Source organism: Cheilinus undulatus, linkage group 3 (assembly GCF_018320785.1).
Source record: "Cheilinus undulatus linkage group 3, ASM1832078v1, whole genome shotgun sequence".
In the NCBI taxonomy this organism is placed as follows: Eukaryota; Metazoa; Chordata; class Actinopteri; order Labriformes; family Labridae; genus Cheilinus; species Cheilinus undulatus.
In genome coordinates, this window is record NC_054867.1 from 44,831,990 (window position 1) to 44,855,733 (window position 23,744).

Here is a 23,744-nt window from a genome sequence, read left to right on the forward strand (position 1 = left end):
CGCCGCAGTACACAACCCGCTGTTAAAGTACCAACAAAGAAGAGGAAGTAGCAGCCCCTGTGCTAAAATGCTAGCAACATGGTGGCGTTATTCAGTATTTACGGGGAGGATAACACGACTGTGTGTGTAGAATTTGCCCTGCAAAGGTTGCAAAGAGTACAAAGAAGTCCTCGACGGATCTTGTAAGTCACTAATAGTCATCATCCTAATGACGTTAAAACAAAGCAGCAGCAGCCACTAGCCTCAGCCGCAGGCACCAGGACTGAGTCGGCGGACCTCTGATCATAAGCAGGCATTGAAAACTGCAGAAAGCTTGCCAGAGCCAAAAGGCACAACGTTATGATAACAAAATCAGTCTGACAGTCTCCTGATCCATCGCTACTTTCATAGACGTATATCTGCCTGTTCTGTTTGACGTGGTTTCATTCAGTTAGACCACGGTGGACTTCACATTCTTTACCTACCTCTGATATGACTTATGTCAGTGCATATTTTTAATCTTTATGTAAAACATCAGCTTGCTTTAATTCTGGCTTAAGCAAAAAAAAAAAAAAAAAAAAAAAAAAAAAAAAAAAAGACCCACAAATATCTCCATTTGTTAAGCATAACAGCCTGTTATTATTTGGTTATATGGGGGAAAACCTATGTCAGTTGTTTGTGTATGTTGTACTTGGTACACAAATGTTTAACTAAAAAAAGTTCACTATAATAACAGTTATAAAGTCAGAATAGTCCTTTGTTTTTTGAAAAACACAAGTGATATTAGTTAAAATTAGTTAGAGATATCTTTGCTCACTACATAGTAACCCCTTCTTACCCTCAGATGTGCATATAAAAACATCAAATAAACTTATTTTGTTAAATCAACATTTGAAAAAAATTTATTGGTTATTATCAGTTATCGGCCATCAGGAGTAGGAAATTATCGGTTATCAGTATCGGTTCAAAAAAATAGTTATCGTGCATCACTTAATGAGCTGATGTACAATTCATATTTACAGCCTAAAGCTCCTGATCAGTACTGTGATTGATACTTCTCTATTGTTGGTGGAAAGACAAAATGGCAATACATATTCAAGAGAAGTAGTTTAGCTGAGTAGAGCTTGAGTTAAAGCGGTCATGATTCTATTTGGTTTATCTATTTTATGTTACGGGGGAAAAAAACACATTCCTCATCCTCACAACTCCATTAATTCACTTTTCTCATCAAAAACTGAGTTTTGAATTTTCTGATGTTACATTTGAACACACAGTGAAATTATATTAACATTGAAATCTGCAGATGTCCAAGCTGACCCTGAAAACACTGTAATACAACTTCCATTATATGAGGTAATAAACATTTATACTGGTGATTTCAACATTGTATTAATATATGTAACTAACAGGACTTACAACATTTTATGGGAATACAAATGATCTGAGCAGATGATGAGCAGCTAAAGCCAGTGAGTGCACACTACTCCCACAGTCAGGTTCTTTTTTTAATAAGTCAAAAGCAGAGGAGAGGGACAGCAAAGGCTTTTGCCCAAGTGTTTCCCTTGAAGTCTGAGTTGACCTGTTTGCATTTTTTCTCCATTCAACTAGACATTGTCTACCGTGATATGACAGCACAGTTAGCTGTAACATTTTATTTTTAAAGACTTATATTGGGCTTTTTGGGCCTTTATTGATAGGGGAGAACAGTGGATAGAGTTGAAAAACAGGGACTAGAAAATGGGGAGAGACATGCGGGAAAGGGCCACAGGCTGCGTACATGGGGCATGCCTAAAACCACTGCGACATCTGCGCCCCAGTGGTAATGGTCTTAATGATAATTACAATTGAAAAGTTGTGATTGCTGTGGGGAAATTTGATCATGTTATTAATTATTAACTGTTTCACCCATAGGTGGGGGGTAAACCAGTATCGGTACCATCACTGGTAAAATTTTGGTCACAGAATAGATTTTTGTAAAACTGTCATTACCAATTTAGATGCATGCATTGTGTTAAAATGCACATAGGAGGCCTAACTGATGCCAATGTCAGTGTAGCTGAGGGATATGTCAAAGAAAACGACTCGATCTGAGTCCAGTCATCGGTACCGACGCAACAGATTGCAATGTTGTCAACAAAATTCGATGACAAAATTTGTCAACAACAGATTTCATTGTCGTTGATTTGTTGAATACTTTTATCTATGCTGAACACGTTCATTGCATTATTTTCAAGCAGAGAGATTGATAAAGAATGGACCAATCGTTGTTTAGAACTGCATGCGAATCAGTGGCCAAGATGCATCACAGAAACATAACATATCACAACAGTGGGGCCAACGCAATATTGTCATGTCCAAAAATGTATTTACTCATGAGCATTTACTCTCAGCTTCTTAAGCTTGTTAAACTTCTGCTGAGGAGTCCTGACAAAAATCAGAAAGCACAGGGAAAACTTGTCTGCTGTAGCACCGAAGCTACCTTCAGGCTAACTCCGCTGTTTTAACTCGTTAACAGCGAGTAACGAGCAGAGACAGGAGTCTGGCTCGACTCTCTAGAAGTTGGGACATTTACTGTTGCTCTCACAGCTGAAATGGAACATTCATCCCGCTCGTCCTTTCAGCTATCAATCACTTCTTTTCTCTCTCCTTCTCACACAGCGAGTGTGCATGTGTTTATGTAGGCTGCGTGTGCCTTCAGCTGTTCAAAAACAGAACTTTGATTCTACAACAAAAAGGCTGTCTGTGATATTTGTATAGTGAACTTTGCTGATTCTGAGAGCATGACAGTAATGTGAGCATTTGAAGATAGCCACATTAGACGTCTCTGCAACAAAAATAGTTGGTTTTTGGCCATATCTAAACAGTTTTGCTTGTTTTGGGTGATTTTTACAACATTTACATTTCACCAAACCCATTCTTTTACCTAAAACATATTTTCTCCTCTCAGATTTTTCATCTGTTACTTTTTCAGTACCACTGGAACAAACTTTTAGACTAATATTTAACTTAAATATAACCTTATTTATATGAAGATATTATTATGATTGCAAGACTACACATAGAGAATGTTCTCCAACCTACATAATCACTGGTTATGTTTGCAGCCAGGACAAAAATAAAGTTTGAGTTTAGATTTTTCATGGCATATTACCCAAATAACAACTATCAAGTAAATGCAGGGAAATACAGTCGACTAGTTAACCAATCTTTGCAATAGTTGGTAACTAGTCAATGATGAAAAACTGGCGTTGTCATAGGCATGTTTTGCTCTAGCATTCTGAGCAGCCAGGTAACTAACCAAATGCCATCCACTTGCCTTTATAATTAATGTGCAACGAGTGTCCTCGCTTTGCAGAGCATCTCTATAGGCCTGTCTCGGGGTTTAACACACAAAATGTTCTGCGTTGGATCGACTTGGTTCGTCCATAGCCCAGTGCAGCAAGGAATCATCTTAAAAGGGCTTAAAAAATGTTTAAGGTTGTGTTTTAACTCATGACTTGGCTTGTTTTAAATTCACGAGTCAAAAAAAGCAGGGTATAACACTACCAAGGTTGGAAAAACAGCTGTAAAGTCTGTGGCTACAAAACCTCACCAATACTGCTACTGAAGCATTTGATTAAACAAACGCTACTTCTGTCAGGTTCTTCACAATAAAAGTCTATAGCTTTAATTTTTCTGTTGTGCTTTTATCATAAATGCCCACACCATGAAATATGTTTTAATCAATAGCAGCCTGACACAACTTAGCAGGAGAGAAATTAAATTTGAAACTAAAGGTGCAGTTACATAGAAGTGAACACAGAGAGACTTATGAAATAATTTTCTGTGATCTTATGCTCAGACATGAGTTGAGTACGCCATCACAGCTTTAGGTTAAAGGGGAAAATTGAGGGTTGTAAAACCTAAATATGCAGTTAAATGTGTTACCTTTTTAATTTTGTAATACCATGCTATAATACCGTTACCACAAAGGGCAAGAAAAACACTGTCATTTACATTTTAGGCCATATCGCCCTGGATTACTTCTCTGTGATCATGAATTATCTTCTCCCAAACTGCCTGTCATAGCGGCTCCCACTTCTCGGGTAACAAAACTGAAATGTTCTGGAGCTGCAGTTCCCTGTATCCCTGTGTTACCCTTACATAAGGTAAAGTAAAATATTCATCAGGCCTCTCAGGAGCACATCTGTATGCAGCTGAGTGCTGAGGAAACACTTTTCTCTAAACCTGCTAACTACACCAGGACGGCTGCTGCTGCTGTTCAAAGTGGTTGGCGTGCAAATGTGCTTGATTGCTTTCATTTCTGCTTGTGTTGCTGTGTCTTAAGTGTTTATATAGATGGTATGTTTGTATGTGTATGTGGTTGTTTAAGCATACAGTAATTCACATGTCTACATGTCTCTGAGTCTGCCTGCCCTCATTAGTATGCTCTGTTTGTCCCCATGTGCATGCATTTCCTTCACTTAAAGCAAACATTTATGTCTCGCCACAGCAATTGTGGTCATCCTGCCTCTCTCTGCATGCAGCACATTATCTCTTGCTTGCACAGGGTGTGTTATGATACAACCGTAAAGTTAAGTTAGTTACCCTAAAGCCATCAGCAGATCCATCAGGACCTGGAGAACCATCCGGCCTACCCATAGATCCCCCCCAGGAAGCTATAACTCAAGACCCTGTCTGGATGACCACACACCACTCTCCATTAAAGCTTTACTGTTTAATCTATACAGCTGAACAGATGGCCTTACATCACGTCAGAATCCTTTTTCCTTTTTTTTTGATTGTTGTAATGACTGTTATTCAATTAGAGCGGATGTTGATTGACTGGCGACCGCCTCAGACTATATTTGATTTTCAATAGTGCGACTCAGAAGTCCTTACTGGGGATGAACTGGCACAATCTCTCTGTGTTGATCAAGTCAACTTGCAAGCTGCTTCTTAACCTCAAGCAGTTTGGATGTAAAAAGGCAGAAGAGGGGAAGGCTAATATATATATTGAGGATAAAGAGAGAGGAGATCAGAGAAAGCCGAATCAAATATGCAAGGACACCGCTTACTTGCATTAATGAAGAGAGAATGAGCACAGTGGTAATGACGAAGGATTTGAGGCTTCCATGTGAGAGTGGGATCAAGAACACGCTGCTAGAGAGGCTCATTAATGTGGCCCGCACTGGCTCCTACCTGTGTGAGTGTGCATAGACGCATATTTTATACCGCAGAGACAGAAAGAGAAATACAGAGTTCAGGCGCAGGGCTATGGTGTTATTTGTGTTATCATATGGTTTATAGAAAGCACAACTGGTCATGGAGACACAGGAAGGCTCAAGAAAATAATACTAACAGCGGGACATATTACAGATTCACAAAACTTTAGCGTGTGTATTTGCTCTGTCACACTGGATTCAGTCTGGTTAATGCTGGGGGCCTCAACAAGCAGGATAAATCCCGTCTGGTTTGTAACACTCTGGAATCAGGGAGCTTATCTAATCATACATATACTGCAGGCTGTTACTGGAGAGTATTAGATTAACTAATATGCAAAAGAAGCATTAAAAGAAGCCGGAAATCCTCTGCACTAATATCCACAGCTCAGAATCTTACAAATCCACTAATATGAGCTGATTCCCAGGTAGAATTCTTTACAGCAAGATGTTTATTTTTTTTTTACTTTCTATGATCTATTTTCAACTTACTGTTTCTTTAAGTGTTTCAGAACACACCCTTTTAGGCATAGTATTAGGGATGCAGTAGTAATGTCCTTAGCCCACTTTATCCTACAGATACACACAAGCAACCTGGTGATAAATTTCTACCCAACAGTTTTATAAACCGTTAGATACAGAAGATTTAACCAGCCAAGTGACATCGCTTGCACATTTAACTCCTGCAAAGCTTGAACTAAACGTCTAACCAGATGAAGTGAGGCAAACACTTTGAGGAGTTATTTTCTTTAAAAAGATGAAAGTAACTCCTCCTTTGACAGCTTTTCCCCCCAATAGTGTATCAGTATGTCATACTTTTAATAAAATGCTGATACACTTTTAACAAAATTAACCTTATTGTATAAGCAAGTTATTATGGACCATTAACCAGTGAGCCACTTATATGGAACAGCTCCAATTGAGAGCCACTTTACTTTCTTCCATTTTAGTTGTTTTAATACATATCCATGTCCCATCAAAACACGCAAGGCTGGATGGGTGTACGCTGTTGAAACACAAGCAAGATCGGGGTTTACAGAACAAAACTGTGAAAACTGTACTAAACCAAACCAGACGTGCAAACGGAAACATGGAAACGGACCATGCATGAGTGATACAGGTGAATGTCACTGCTTTAACTGATGGCTTATGATTGTTTTCTATCACTTTATGTGCATTGTATGAGTCTGAGTTTATTGTTTGATGAAACTGTGTATTGCTGCCATTCTTGGTCAGGTCTCGCTTGGAAAAGAGGTCTTTGATCTCAATGGGACTAGCCTGGTCAAATAAAGGTAAAATAAAACAAAATAAATGTCTGACTCTGCTTCTCTAGGCTTTAGAGCGAGATTTTTTGATCCATGTCTGCCACTATTTTTCTACTAGCTTTTTTTTGTTTGTTTTTTGTTTTTTTTAAGATTTATCTTTGGGCCTTTTCATGCCTTTATTTGATAGAGGAAGGACAGTGGATAGACTCGGAAACAGGGAAGAGAGTGGGGAGAGACATGCGGTAAAGGGCCACAGTCCGGATTCAAACCCGGGCCGCCCATGTACATGGGTAGCACCTTAAACCACTCAACCATCTGTGCTCCCTTCTATTAGCTTTTTAAAATATTATGCATGCATGTCTCACCACTTTCAGGACACAAAAGTATCTAATGAATTTCATTTTGACAATTTAAACAGTCTGCACGGCTGTAAACAGCACAAAATTGTTATAGGTAGATATGCAATCATAACAACTAACTCACTCTTGCTGTCCTTATTCACATCATGATAAGCTGCAACAACACAAGAACAAAATGCTTAAGTTCAAACTGAAGCACAGAGAGTCACTGCTATGGAAATACATCATCTCCAGGTGCAGTAGTGTGAACAGACAGACTTTAACGATGATGGCTGTTGCAAGCAGTTGCAAGTTTTAACTCATCTTGTTGTAATTTTTTGGTCTAAACTTGGCTGTAGAGATAACATTTGATCCACACTGAGCACCAATACATAAAGATTTTAACTAGTAACTTCACTAGTGAGGGTGAAAATATGTCATTGTGTAGTCAGCTACAGGAATAAACTAAACTATGCAGTCCTTCAACAAACTCTGCCTTAACCTAAACTAAATAAAGCATTTCACATTAACCATGCTGCCAACATCTGCATCCAGATGTGGATGTGTGCAGCACCCCTAGTCCAACACAAATGTCCCAAAGGGGACAATATAGTGTACTGTATAGCCACTGTGACGAAGTGATAGTGTTTGATGGCATGGGATGAGAGCGAGTCAGCATGCCAGCCAACATGTCTGGTTTTCAGTTGGTTGGACTGACTGTCATCTGTCTCTGGTGAAAACACCAGATTTCCACTATCAGCGATATAACAAGTTTTTGTCCTGATCATAGATGTGTAATAATATTCTGCTCCTCATCGGAGAATTTCTCCTCCGTGGCTCTGGCTTGGATAGCGGGGGTGTTGATGTCACTGGATGGCTGTAGAGGAAGCAGTGCCAGACTGGACTGGCTTAGAAATAGTCTTGCATTCAACACAAGATCCAAGAGCACCAAGGGACTATTATTTTCTCCATTGATTAGTCAGTTTTTTTTTTGTTTAAATCTTCTTAGGTCTTTAAAACAACAAGTGAGAGTGGCTAAACCCATCACAAATCCTTAGAGCACAGGGTAGAAATCTTCAACTTGCTTGTTTTACTTGGATTTTATTATCATATATGAGAAAAACAAGATTGGGTGTAAAGCTATAGAACTAGTTTTTTATTCAAGAGTCATTAAATAAAACATATAGGAGTGAAATGAAATATATTCAGGGTTTTTCACACCTGGATTATTTGGTGAAATTTCTCCAAAACAAGGGGGCATTTTCCCTTGGGTGCAGTTACACTTTGATGCAGAACAAAACAAGCAAAAACATGGATCACTCAGAAGAGGTGGTCTCATCTTGCTTCCACTCGAACCCTGGAGCAGTTGAGTGAGAATGCAATCAATCCAGCAACCAGAACATATAACTGGTTGACTCATCACACTCAAGTAGTAAAGCAGAGGCAGCAGTAGCAGAAGTTAAACAGCTACTAGGCAATTTCAATAACACCTGTGAATAGAACTATAGGGCTCTAATGCTCAGGCTCTTAGTGGTATTAAAATAGAGATAGGCTAATGTTACTTACTGTCTCAATCCAATTAAATATCAGCAGAGCATCAAAAGACTCAACAATATCTACTGATTCAACAACTAATTTAGTTCAGAGAATTTTTTGTACAACTCACCAAACAAGGAGAATCTGTCCTTTTCATTAGTAGAACATCCATTTATGCTAAGTTAGTCTTTACATGTTGCTGTCAAGAGTTTCTTCATTGACACTGCTAATAGATAACCTGGCAAGCCAGGTGGATTTGTATCACACACCCATCTGGTAAACTACTCACGGACAGCGTTTGGGAAAGGGCAGAGCCTTTGAAAAAAAAAAAAAAAACCGGAGGGTGATTGGATGAACGTTCTGTCTGTCACATCTTTACGGGCCAATCAGAGCAACAAAACACATGACTTAGCCACTACCAAGCTGCACCCCTACTAAAGGAATAAACTTCATAAAGAACTGCATAAGGCGAACCATGGCGACTGCAGACATCAGTACACGACTTTTGTCATTTTTGAAAAGAAAACAACTCAATGCTGTTCTTTGTTCTTTTAATGAAGAAATGTCATCAAGTTCTGATAAAACTGGCGCTTTAGCAGCATCCACGCTAATGTCTTCTGCCATAATTGCACAGGCCTCTTGTTGCTGCTTGTTTACGTCATGACTCCGCTGCACCCAAGAGTACTGCCCCTTGTTGCTTATTGGTCTTGTAACTTTCTAATCGGGCCCAAATAATTCAGACGGGAGCTTTGCATGATGGATTCACCTGTGAGAAACAGGCAAATGGGCATATCCATCTGCTTTGCAAGGTTAGCTAATAGGTGTTACAGTTCACAGAGTGATCATATTAACTTGTTGCCTTTACGCTTTGGTGCCTGTGATGTTGAAAATGGAAAAAATAATCACAGTTACAACTTGATTTAGGCTGCATGCCCATAGTCAGCTTCTTTTTTTTTCAAGCTTATTGTCGCCATATCCCAATAATACATCCCACTTTCCCCGGTAGAATCTGTAATGTTGTTTCAAAATAGCTCTATGTGCTTCATATTTTTGTGAATCCAAGCAAATATCACACAGAAGAAATGTAAACTAGAAAAGCACTTGGAGAGCGCAGACATCAGCCCTATCTCCCAATAGTGCAGAATCCTTCAAAAAAATCCTGGATCCAGATGGTGATCCGGATCAGTCCCAAAATCTAATCAGTTCTTCCTTATGCCATTTCTGACATTTCCTGGAAATTTTATCAAAATCTGTCCTAACTTTTTGAGTTACGTTGCTAACAAACAAACTAACTAACAAACTAACAAACCCTACTGATCACATAACCTCCTTGGCAGAGGTAACAATGTAAAGAAATCCTGTCCTGGCATAGGCAGCAGCTGCAGACCTGAAAACTACCCTAGAAAAAGATGAAGAAAGACAAGTCGTCTGCTATTGCCCAAAGTCCTGCCCCTTCTTGATTTTAATGGCAGGTGAGGGAGTGACACTGATGAGTGCAGTGCTGTTCCAAAAGTTGAACAGTTCAACTGAGAGCAATCAAAGCACAACAAAAAATACATCTCATGCTGAGGGAATTTTTTCTGCCCAGGGCGCTGAACACCCAGAATGCTGGGCTGCATTGGTTTTGAATCAAATAAGCACTGTCAGTGCTAAAAAAGCTGGCAATGGACACAGACCCTTATGAATCTCATCAGATGAGTTTTAATATAAGATAAGCAAAGATGCATTCATGAAAAACACACCAGTTGGCACCAGTTAACACGGTCATATGTTAAACTATAACACCAGCAGAGCATTTTACAGACCCTGTGCTTCATGAGTAACTAGAAAAGCACTCAGAAAGCGCAGACCTCCGCCATTAGCCCTGTCTCCCAATAGTGAAGAATCCTTTAAAAACATTCCTGGATCCAGACGGTGATCCAGATCGCTCCCAAAATCTAATTCGCCGATTACTCCCTCCCTGCTGGGGTGGGCACACAGTGAGGCAAAGTGTTGGCTTTGCTACGTTTGGACTGTCATGGTGGAAGCACCCATTGTCTCACCAGACAACTGAAAGTCATGGCAGAGGGTGACTATTCCTCTATTCCTCCCAGCATTGTCAGTATTCTCGCTACAATTCGCTGTCTTTCTCTCAACTCATCTTCTCGACCGGTCATGCGTCTTTCAAACTCTACAAACTCCAAAAATTTGAATAGAAACACACCAAAAACATGCTGCTGGGACTGAAGTTACTCATGTCCGCCATCTCCTGGTGTAAAGTGGTAACAGCACAGACCTCTGCCATTAGCCCTATCTCCCAATAGTAAAGAATCCTTCAAAAAATTCCTAGATCCAGATGGAGATCCGGATCAGTCCCAAAATCTAATCAGTTCTTCCTTATGCCATTTCCGACATTTCCTGGAAATTTTATCAAAATCTGTCCTAACTTTTTGAGTTATGTTGCTAACAAACTAACAAACAAACAAACAAACCCACCCAAACACATAACCTCTTTGGCAGAGGTAACAAGTTTTTAAACTTCTTAATTTTGAGTGGCATCTACCATTTGACAAATTTACTCATCTGCCCAAGCGCCAATGAGATAACTGATCTTCTCACTCCTTCTAATCAACCCACACTGCATTTTGTTGGGAACTTAAAAAGCCAACTTGCATCTTGTAACCATCCCATAATGCATGCGTGACCAGTAAGCACAACATTTATTTACCTATGCAGTGGAAACAACAGGTTGACACTGTTGAAAAATCTAGCCAAAAAGGAAGTGAAAAAGCTGCAGTTCAAGTATCCACTTGAGGCTGGCGGCAGAAGTTACATAAGTCTAGGGCTGACAGCTTTAATTTGATTGGTCAATTAATTGGTCGAAAAGCTTTAGTTTGACCAAGATCACCCTGGTCGGCGAATCCCCCCCCCCCCCCCCCAAGACACTGGTCTATGGGCAAAAGCCTGTAAGCAGCTGACTAAGGGAGACGTGCTGCTGGGAACAGGAGCAACGCAGCTCTAGGAATTACAGGTAGAGAAGCACACAAAGCTACCAGAGTGGGATATTTTCTGACATTTTACATTACTAACGGTCAGAAACAACACACCAACTCGTCACAAAGTTACAGGCTGTTTGTATTGAAGTGGCGCTGCTGAGTCTCTCTGCTCTGCCCTCCCTAACTGCATCAACTCTTGCGGTCAGTTTAATTCACCTGTTGGAAAATAGGCTGTGTAGTATCATCTTTTTATATAGTCCCCTTTAAAATTAGCGTTAGCGTTAGCTTCTCTTACAGACATACAGGAAGGAGAGGTGATAAAAGGCGTTGTCTGCTGGTCTTAAGTCCCGACGAGCAAACTTTTTTCCTCTCACCTCCGTAAATAAACGCTGCATGCTGTCTGCTTTATGCTCGTAAATGACACAGCGCGGGCTGGATCAAGTGATCCTGTTATTAGTTACCGTTATAAATGAATGAAAAACGATGGAGATCAAAGGCAGGTGCGCGTTGATCGTCTCTCAATTAATTATATTATATAGTAAGATGTGATGAGCCGAAAAGACGTATTAATGCTTCCAAAGAGTTGTTACATTCATTTTAGGATCATTTAGAGTACCAAGGAGGTGCAGTGAGGAGCCTGGATGGATTGAATTAGTCCCCAACGAGGTGAATTTTTTAATGAATTTTTTTTTCCTGAACGACCAATCGATTAATTGGTGCCTGGGTGCGATTTTGGTCGACCACGTTTTTCTTTGGTTGACTACAGCCCTACATAAGTCATAGGCCACCTAGGCAAGTGTGGTGTAGCTAGGCTTCAACAGTCCATTCAAGAACCCAGGGGGTGATGTCTTTTGTCCAAGTTTATACACAGTCTATATTTTTGAGGTCACACCCACTTTTTCTTTAATCCAAAACTGAGTAACGTTATAAGTAGAGTTATAGGAGATAAGATGAACAGAGCGCCAGGCAAAAAAAAAAACAAAAAAAAAAACATGCAAACATTGCATGAGCACTGTGTCTTTTTCTGGGATGGAAAACTCCAAAACACAATGCTTTTGGCCACAGCTTAAACCAGCAGGAAGGCATAAAAAGCTGCTAATCCTCAAAACTGAAAAATTGTATCTTGAGAATGAAGCACACAACAACTTATAAGTAATCCTAATCCTTCTTATTACAGTAACACTAAATGTACAGTTGGGTGATATTTTTGTACATACAGATTGATATCTTGTGTTGCTTCGGACCACAAAAGATTAAAAAGCAAGGATATCGGATGCTTCAACTAAGAAAATGAGTTGTGAATCTGCAGATCCTCTATTGGGTCAGAGCCCATTTTGTGACAGTTATACAGCCACCTTTTGTGTCCTTAAGTAAGACACAGAAACTGCTGCAGGGAGAGTTTAGTGTCTGAGCCAGGGACTGACCTCCCACTTCCTTTAAGCAAGGCACGAGGGAATACTGCTCTTGATTAGGCATGAATTTTTATGTGAGATCAAGGTGAGAGTAAACTTTGGAGTCTGGATTTTAATCAGGCTTTAAAGGTGAAAGCTGAACACTGAGGCTCTGAAATAGATTTTGAAGTTAGTTATGAAGTCAGAGTGTTATCTGAGGAAGAATCTCTCATTTTAATTATTGCAGCATTTTAATAAGGCACTTCCCCGTCGGTCCCCAGGAAAATGATTTGAGTAATATGTGTGCTAAAACGTGTAATTGCCCATGAAACAATTCCAAACACAAGACGGAACTTTATAAAAGTAATTATTTTCAAAAGTCAAAGAAAGGTGTATAATTTTGCAGCGAGCTGAGCAGTAAATGGCAATCACACCTTCAGCAAAGTAGAAAGAGCTATTACGCCTGCTTTGGTTGGCTGGTTGGAAATAAGGAGAATGTGTGTTAAATAATTCATCAACTGTCCAATGTACATGAAAAGGACAGATTTTTTCCCACCATGTGAGCAGATGAAAACAACAAACTGAATGGTAGACAGGGGTGCCGGGTAAAAATGAAATCAAGCAGATCCTATTAATCACTTCTGTATTGTGACAGGCAATACCTCTCACTGCTTAGCAACCACCTCCTGCAGGGCATAAGTGATGAGATTTACCACAGGATCTCCACTCTAAACTTATGAAAGTGTCCATTGTATGGCAGCAGATATCTAACACATATTGCTCTTTCTTACACAGTACAGCTGCTCTTGTTTTTTTCTGGCCGCTGTTATTAATTATTCAAACGTATATGTAAGAGGATCGATACAGCAAAAACAACACAAATCATGGTTTTCAGTTTCATACAGTATTTAACAGCAGATGCAGCTTTGTGTCTTTGTGCAGTGGATTTTATATTACCCCACTTCCAAAAATGTTGGGGTGCTGTGTAAGATGTAAAAAAATGAATGCAATGTTTTGCAAATCTCATAAAGAACACAACATGTGCATAAACAGCATTTCAGATGTTAAAACCCAGACATTTTACCATTTCATGAAAAATATTTGCTCATTTTGAATTTGATGGCAGCAACACATCTCAAAAAAGTGGGGGCAGGGCCATGTTTGCCATAGTGTAGCATCCCCTCCTCTTTTAATAACAGTCCATAAACATCTGGGGAAGTGAGAGACCAGCTGGTGGGGTTTTGGGGGAAGAATGCTGTCCCATTCTGGTCTGACGTAGGATTCTAGCAGCTCAAGTTCTGGGTTGTCTTTGCTGGATTTTATGTTTATGATGTGCCAAATGTTTTCTATTGGTCTGGACTGCAGGCAGGCTTGTTTGGCACCCAGACTCTTCTGCTGAGAAGCCATGCTGTTCCGATGGATGGCTTAACATTGTCTTACTGAAATATGCAATGCATTCCCTGAAAGAGACGCTGTCTGGATGGGAGCATATGTTGCTCTAAAGCTGCTATACACTCTACAGCACTGATAGTGCCTTTCTAGATGTGTAATTTGACCATGTCATAGGTACTAATGCAACTTCATACAATCAGTGATGCAGACTTTTGAGCTGTGCGCTGATAACAAGCTGGATGGTTCCTCCCCTCTTTCACCCACAGGACAGGGTGTCCATTTTTTCCAAAAAGAAGTTCAAATTTTGATTAAACTGACCACAGAACAGTTTTTCAATTTGTCGTTTTAAATGAGCTTTATCCCAGAGAAGACAGCTGTGTTTCTGGATCATGTTCACACATGGTTTCTTCTTCACATGATACAGCTTCAACTTGAATTTGTGGATGGCATGGTGAATTGTGTTGACAGACAATGATTTCTAGAAGTCTTCCTGAGCCCATGCAGTGATTTCAGGTAGAGTCATGCCTGTTTTTATTGCAATATTGTCCTTAGACCCTGTCCCTTGCGCACAGAGATTTCTCCAGATTCTCTAAATCTTTTGAAGATATCATGTACTGTAGATAGTTGGATAATCTAAGTCCTCACAATTTTACATTGAGGAACATTTATATGAAAAAAAAAGTTAGACGTAGTTTTTTGCAGACTGGTGAACCTCTATATCCAGTCATGCAACTTACCTCTTGCCAATTAACCCAATTAGTTGCAAAATGCTCATCCAGCTGTTTTATGTAATTTGCAAATCATTGCATTTTTATTTATATTTTACACAGCGCCCCAAGGCATTTGGAATTGGAGTTGTACAAGCTAAGAAGTGAACACACACAAAAATAGCTGTCTTACCTTAAACAGGCGCAGTATGTTAGCCACCATGATGGAGACGGAGCTGGATGAGGCTCCGATGACGCCCACTACCCTCTCGGGTTTGGTGATAATTGGAGCTCCACCGCCTAGACACTTGACGTCAGTCCCGTCCTTCTCGATGAGAGCCTGCACGAAGGTGAGTGACTGCTCCAAGGCATGAGTGTCCCTGGAGCAGGTGTCCAGCACACGTGCCCCCAGCGTGATGTTAGGCAACAGATTATTGTCATTATTGATGCGATCAAGGGCAAAGAGCATGGCCTCCAGTCTGTGGATACCCTTCTCCTTCTTCAGCTCCCCACACGGCTTGCCATCGTGGCCTCTGGCGTGAACTGGGAAAAGCCCTCCTAAGGAGATATCCCCGTCAATGCGGATGGAGTTCAAATGCGTGTGTCCCGGCCCTTTAGGTTTGGCAGCCTGAGTGGCCTTCAGGGAGCTGTAAAGAAGCAGCAGCAACAGAAGTAGTGGCACAATCAGGCTGTGTCTTTGGCAGCCGGTCCGATCCGGCCTAGACACCGGGGGTTGAAACATGACTGCAGCGTGAGCGCACATCCGCAGCGTACAACCAAACCCAGCAATCAGGGAAGAACAGTAGCCAGGTATTATTTTATGATGGCCACAGGGTTAATTGCAATACCTCTTGAAGCAGTTGGCATAGAAAAGGCTTCCTCTCATGTCTGTTCTCTCTCCCAGGCATTCAATTAATGTAGAATAGGAGCTGGGCTCTTTCACAGGATGTAATCCTGCTCTCTTCTCCTCTTTCGCTCCCTCACTCCATCATCTGACCACAGCGGCGGTAGGCAGCCTTTCTTGTGTCTGCTGTTACTCACAGATTTTCCTATGGAGATCCTTCACTTGGGGCATTAAGGAGAACAAAGGTGAACGATAAGCTTTTTCTCCCTCCCTCTCTCTCTATCTCTCTGTGTGTCTCTTTCCTTTCCACCTCAATCAGAAGTTTTTAATCTCCCCGTTCCCCTGGGCAGGGATTTGGTATATGTCAGAGCCCTCAGGCCTGCTTAGGTCCACAGGCTTCAGAGTGAATTCCTGAAAGATGAAAAAGAGACGAGTTGTGAGAAAGGGGGAAAACAGAAAAAGGCAAAGGCATTTGTATTGGTATGAGATTCTCAATACCTTCTTTTTTTTTTTGCTCAACCTTTTTACTGCAGCATTATGTGGAATGAAAGGACATTTCTGTTTCCAAACTCCTCTCTTCTCTTTCATACAGCCTTCCTACATCTATCATTTCAAATTCTAAAGGTTTCCATGAACTCTCAAGGTTGACAAGGCTGAGTCAGATCCCTTCCTATTCAGCCATCAGCCTTGTTGGCAGACACACTCGGCCTTTATCAAATTATTGTGACATTCTTACATTTATGCTTTTCCTATTGTTGCACCAAATTTCACATCAGACTGAAATATTGAGTCTGTTTAAATGTTCACTCACAGAAAATTATACAGCAGACAGATTGTGCTAGGAACTGAGACCTAAAATACAGACATGATTTGGCCAGTTCAAGTCGATATTTCTGCTTTAATAGGTTGTTGGATGGATACCTGAAATAAGGTCTGACTTCAAAAACTTTAAAAGATTGTTAGATTTTAGTTCCCAGACATTTTGTCAAAAAGTATCCTTATCATGAATTTTTCAGGCTTTATTATTTGGCCGATTTGAAGCCATTACTGTTATATATCAATATCAGCATGCATTTCCTGGTTGTTAACAATATGGAAAGTCTTTTGACTACCTTTGTAAAGACTTACTGGCTTAAAATTGGTGCAGAAATTATCCTTTTAGTTCCTTTTTAAATATAGACAATACGCTGTACACTATCTTTGTCATGGAGAAGTCCTCCTTTCAGAAAAGATAAAAAAAAGAGACTACAGAGGTTATCTGGGACAAATAACATCACCTCCCCAAACTCTAGAAAGTTCTAAGAGGATTAGTGGTGATAGAGTTGAAGTTGTATTACCATGATGTCTTATTTCTTCCAGCAATTTTAATAATGCTTCAAAAGTCTTAATATTGGTGTTTATTTGGAAAGATTATCTTCCTCAGTAGAATCTGACTGTTTCAGAAATAAAATAGTTTATCTTTGCAATAACCTAAAATGCAACGGGCAAATCTCATCTGCTTTCTGAAGTGGGAAACGGAAAGCCAGCTGAGCTCATGGTACAGCTGACTTTTTCATCATGGCCCCTTTCAACACAATGGACAGAGCCACAGCAGATGACAAGTCCTGTTTCCCAAGATCCGCCAAAACTTGATTAGAAAAATTTAATTGTATAATACCAGAAAACACAAAACTGAAGGACTGATAGGGGCAAAAGCATATTTGTTCTATTAAGTTTGTATTTGAAAACTACATGATACAAGCAGTTTCCTGCATGCACGCACCTCTGCAGGCACTTCATTCATAACTTTTACATAATACCTTGAGTCTAAAAAACATTTATTAGGCAATGTTTACAGGTGCGCTGGACATTAGTTATAGTTGTACGATTTTCCAGACTTCACAGACTTACGTCAAGACAGAGGATCAGATTAAGTTTGTCTGTTTCCTCTAGGTCACATGTGCACTCTCTTTTTCTCCCTCTTTCCTCCATTCCTCCCAGAGGTAATATGAGAAATAATTTAAAAAAACTCTTTTCTTAGAATCTGGGAATGTGACTAATGTTCTGTGTTCTTTAAAACAGATAATGATGGACCTTCAATCTATTTATTCCTGCATTGTGTATCAATGCTGAGCTCAGTCAGGCTGCAAGTTCAATTTACGGGAACCTTTTAGAAATTACAAACTACTTCAGCGACTAAAATAACTGACGAGCACTTATGAACTTCATCTAAATTTCACATAGATGGGGGAAAGATATGTTTTAAAAAACTAGAAATGATAATAATTGTGCCTTATATCTCTGCTGCAGGCCGAAGCAGGTGTGGATATTGACAAACTTTATTTCTCATCACTGATCTACACCCAGAAAAAATAACTGTGTTTTTGCCAGGGGTGTAACGGTATTTGTATTCGTCCTGTACCGTCACAGTACGGCCGTCACAGTTTGGTGCATGCAGTAATACGACGAATACGTCTGAGTGAGTATTGAAAAAAGTCAAGTTCTCACTTCAATCCAGGTGGCGGCAATGAACCTAAAAGCTGCCAGCAACAGTCATTACAGAAGAAGGAGCAGTTACAAAAACAAACGAAGAAGAGTGATGCCGCGTGTGGAATTAGGAGAGCCGCCGGCCCTATTTAAATTTCTTGTATCGCAATAGTGCTCTGGCTCTGTGAATCATATTAACTTTACCTTCAGCTATCAGCCTCAGAGGAGTGAGAGAGGGACTCTGCAGCTGTGTCATAGGTAAAGTTATCCTTAGATTTCACACAGCTTTAACCTCATTATCCTCCAAGATGGGCTGTGAAAAGTTCTTCCAAACTTTCTAGTAGGTCCCATTGGTTAAAAAAGTAATCCAGTGCTGAAGTCCGTGCTGAAATCGGCAAAAAAAAAAAAATGCTAATTTGCATACGCATTCAAGTTGGCTGGGAAATTTTAGTGTTTAAAGAATGGGTATAAATATGCCAATGTATCAATAAAAAAAACCTAGTTATTCAAAAATGTATTTATTTAGTAATTTTTTTTAATCATTGATGAACTTTTGGAGGGAGATCGCAGCATTATTTATAATTTAAATGTAGTTTATTCAGCCTATTTATTTTAATACAATTTAATTTAAAAATTAAATTAAAATTTTATTTATCACCGTACCGAAAACGTACAGAACCGTGACTTCAAAACCGAGGTATGTACTGAACCTAAATGTCTCTGTACCTATACCCCACTAGTTTTTGCACATGTTGCCGCAGATCAAATTACAGCCAGTAGCGCACATTAAACAGTTTGATAATACTGGTGTGTAATATGTGCTCGTCTGTTATAATAAACTGATATCATTAACAGGAGTTCTGTCATCACTTAAGAAGCATATCTACACACAGGCAGTGGAAATGGGCCCCTATTCCCAAAGTTATTTATGATAAGTATTTGTTCTTCACACATCACAAATTTGGGGAGGGTATGACGGTGTTAAAAAATGAACACTGCCCGATCCTACATGCATCCCTTATCAAAAACTGCTACTTCTAGCCTGTACACACATTTCTGTTTTCTAGTTTTAATATGGCTTTACATGTCTGCACTTCCTATATGGCTGACTTTCATTTCTGCACCATTTGGTAAAAACGTGCGAGTTATATCAGTTACACTGGACAACATTGTGATTTGTGATTGTGATTACTATTTAATAGCCTACATAAATTGTATCATGAATCTACTTGCTTGGTTATCAAAGAAAATGTAAAGAATAATGATAGTTTTCAAGTGTGTATTTCTCAACTTGAAACACAAATATCAAGCAGCATTAAAAAATAATGTGAACTTTTTACAATAGTGCTTTCAAGATAACTTAAAATGTACAAAAAACAAGTTTTTCTGTTTTTGAAATTGAAGGTACTTCTACAAATTGCAACATGGTCAATGTTGTAAACTTACAGGCCTTTCTGCAGGCATGTTTGTAAAATTTTCAGGAACTACTTCACAAAAAATATTTGCAGCCTTTTATGGGATTATGTAATTGCACAGCCTGACATTGAAATTTGAGTAATTGTGCAGCACTAACATGAAGAAGACACTTGCTATGTGTGCAATATTCTCTACATTTACCTCCTTTTTGTCATGACAGCTAGCGTACGTAACATAAGCAGCAGGTCATGTAAGTATGTAAATTTGGGCTAGTGGCAACAGTTGCATGCCGAGTTTGACTGACACATGTTAAGACAAATCAGTGCTGAACTTTGACTCCTCAGTGATGTTTGAAACAGAAGCAGCCTTTATAATGTCAATGATTGACATGCATATAGACAATAAGTAGTGAACTTTGACTCCCGGTGTATCAGTGATATTTTTCTATTGTTTTAAACAGCAGCAGCCTTGGTAATTCATTCATTCATTCATTCATTCAACCTTTATTTAATCTCGAAGAAATCATTGAGGGTGTTCCCTCATTTTCAATGATGTCGAGAGTACAACCAATAAAATGCATCAAAAAGTGATATAAAGAATATCAACAAAACAATTAAAAACAGTTACATTCAAAAACAGTTACATTCAAAAGCAGAATAGTTCACAATCATAGTTTTAAACTGACCAATAGGGACAAGCGCTTGCAGTTTAAATGTTTGTTGTAACGCATTCCAAGTGCATGCAGCAGAGAAGCTGAAAGCGGTTCTTCCAAATACAGTGTTTGCTCAAGGAACATCAAGCATCAGGAAGTTACTGGATCTGGTTGAGTACTGATTGTGAGACTGATTTAACAGAGATGTGATATACAATGGCATATTACCAAGTAGGGCTTTATAAATGAATAAGTACCAATGCCTGTCACATCTTACAGACAGGGGTGCCCAGCCCACTTTTTCATATAGAGTGCAATGATGAGTGGAGTAGCCTTGACCAGAGATGAATCTGAGGGCTGAGTGATAAATGGAGTCCAGGGCTTTAAGAGTAGAGGCAGAGGCATTCCTATAAACAACATCTCCATAATCTAAAACAGATAAAAAGACAGCATCAATGATACGTTTCCTACTTAACAATGGGAAGTTAGTTTTATTCCTGTAAAAATATCCAATTTTTTGTCTTAACTTGCTGGCCAGGGAGTCGATATGAGATTTGAAGGTGAGTTTTTGATCTAACCAAATACCAAGATATTTATACTCAGATACTCTTTCAATGCTGTGTCCTGTTAAAGTGGTAATGTGAACATTATTGTCGTTGATGTCTGTGGCTTTGGAGAAAAGCATGAATTTGGTCTTACTAGGATTGAGAACCAGTCTTAAATCAAACAGAGCGTGTTGTAATTGATTGAAGTTTTGCTGGAGGGTTTGAATGGCTGAATGTGCGGTATTGGCAAAACAATATAAAATTGTATCATCAGCGTAAAGGTGGGTGTTACAATCTATTATAGAGGATGTGATATTGTTGATATATATTGTAAATAATAATAATATTATGACATAGATAATGACATAGACTGGCATACATACAGACAAATCAGTGTTGAGATTTGACTCCCGGTACATCAATGATGTATTTTGTGTTGGTGTTAAAATAGCAACAGCCTTCATTATGACATAGATAAACATATATCAAGACAAATGAGATTTGCAAACATGGTGCAATCTTAGAAATGCAGAGAATCAGGTCTCCAATCATGTTTTATGTTTTGATATATCAGTTGGTTTAAGAAACATTCACTACCTAGCTTTGTAGGAGGGTTGTCCTGATCCCAATCTCATATATCAGATCGGAGCTGATATAAGCATTTTTAATTGATCCGAGATCAGCAATTTGGACCGATCAGCCAGGCCGATCATCTCCCTCAGCTGTTGTAGATGGAGCACAATTTACGACAGGCCGTAAATGCACCAGTAGCAGTAGCAACCTTAGCATTCTTCTGTTTAAAATGTCAGCCGTGTGGAAAAACTTCAACTGTGAGAGTGAAAACAGCCCAGTGGCCACTTGCAGCATCTGTAACCCGGCCGTTTCATGAGTTGGTAGCAGCAGAGCTGCGTTTAACACTACAAATTTGATCCGTCATCTCCAAAGTAAACATGCTGTGGTCATGTCTCAGATTAAGCTGCTACATTTTAATAGGGATTGTTGTTTTGAATCTGTATGGTTCATATGTTTTTGATATTCAAGTTAAACTGTTTACACCACTTTCACATGGAGTTGGGATGTTTTTTAATTCATTTCTTTTAGTTCAGTTTTTGTTGTGACTAATATAGTCAAGTTAATTAAAACTTCTAAGTGGAATTATAATATTTCAAATTAATTTATTGAAGTAATTTGTTTTTGTGACTATTGACTCTGCTTTCATCACCTCTAAGTGGAACTGAGGTTATTTGAGTTCACTTTTTTTTGGCTGCTCAGGTCTGTCAGCTGTTTTGACCACTTTTAAGTTAATTTTTGATTGTCTGATTTAATTCAAACACTGCACTAAGTGAAAATGTAACTTTATTTTTTTGACAAATGATTCAAGCAAAGCAGAGCTATTACACCATTCTGAGCAGAAATGTGATTTTATGTTTTTTACAACAATGTTGGCTGTACTGAGTTAAATGGAATACGTTTGAGATTTCTAGCAGTTATTCAGTTTACTTCAATTATTTTTCCACACAAAAACAATTAATACTCTTATCTAGGTCATTATGAGTATCAGTTCGGGACTCAGTATGGGTAGATATTCAATATTACAAAATCAGATCGAGATCAGAGGCCAAAAATGCTGATCGGGACAACCCTACTTTGTAGTGTGTTAAGCCTTACAAATGGAAGAGGAATCTTATAAAAGGAGCACAAAAGTCATCCTTATTCAGTCAACAACATACGCTAACTTCCTATGTTTAACAGAGCAGTACAAAAACAGCATGCAACAAGTATTCCATTGTAAGGAGCACTAAAATACACTATGTGATGATTCAGTCATTACATGTGTGTATCTATGGTAGGTATTTTACACAAATATTAAACTGAAAAATATTAACTAAATATATTCAAAACAAAGTTCTGGGGGTTTTAACATAGCAGCTTTAAGTGGAGGACTGAGCAACAGCAGTACTAGTAGTAGTATTTATCAGAGGGTCAGATTGGTCCGTAATTATCAACACTTCTGATCATAGATTATAATTAACAAAGGCAACTCATGATCAACTGCTGATCAATCAGAGTATTTCACTTGGTAAAAACTGAGACAGACTGTTAAAAACTGTGACATATTTGTGTGGGTTTTTTTTTGGGGGGGGGGGGGGGTAATGGAGTTTGAAAGTGGGACAGTCCCTGTTAAAAGGGACGCTTACTGGCCCTACACTTCCCTAACACATAATAATGTACATATTACATTATTAATATTGTATTATTACATAATTTTGGAACAAAAATTAATCATAATTTCTGCCACATGAATTCTTCAAAATTGCTTACATCATTTGAAAAATTTCAGGTTTAAGCACCGTTCAAAGGGACTTAACTGGCCTCTGTTAAAGCTGTCATCTTTTTGTATCAGATGGACCACATCAGTAGTACCTGGATACTTCTGCTTATTACAGGCCAAATTAAATGTAGGCTGTATATTATAATGTTTTTTATATGTGATCCTCAGAGTCTCTACAGTACGTCTGAGTCTCTGCCTTTCAGGGAGGAAAAGTATGACAACACCAACAGGGTCCAAGTAATGAGTTTTAGCTTGTTATTATGATATTACAGCTGGACAGCCCCAGAGAAGAAAATTCCCACCTTAAGAAATGATGTTATTAATAAACACACTGACTTCTGATGCTAGGCTGCCATTAACACAGCAGATTTCAGCTGAAATATTATTCAGATCACTGGTCCCTATAATTTTACTCCTGGAGGAAGACAAATATTATGATTTATAAACATAAACAGAGATTCAGTTAATCGCACACTTGAACACTATCTAACCTCATTTTCAGCTCTAGGATGGTTGTGTGACACTTTGGCTCTGACTCATCTGCCTTTTTCATTTTAAATTGAGTCGTGTTGGCTATAAATGTGAAAAGGTAACATTAGCATTTCCAGGGGCTAAAGGTGCCATTTTAAAACTGCTCTCTTCTAGGTTTTTGGATTGTCTAAAACCAAAAAATATTTGGTTCACGACATATAAAGGTTTGGAAAA

At 39.0% G+C, this 23,744-nt stretch overlaps 1 protein-coding gene across 2 annotated transcripts in view; it reads right to left on the reverse strand.

Moving 5' to 3' along the window:
* The window catches only part of LOC121528646 (metabotropic glutamate receptor 4-like), a 380,875-nt gene that overhangs the window by 272,963 nt on the left and 84,168 nt on the right, over positions 1 to 23,744 (reverse strand). For both annotated transcript variants that reach the window (XM_041816187.1, XM_041816180.1), the window contains exon 2: positions 14,978 to 16,039. In XM_041816187.1, the coding sequence (XP_041672121.1) occupies positions 14,978 to 15,547 (570 nt within the window). In that variant the 5' untranslated portion in view covers positions 15,548 to 16,039. The remainder of the gene's footprint in view (positions 1 to 14,977; positions 16,040 to 23,744) is intronic.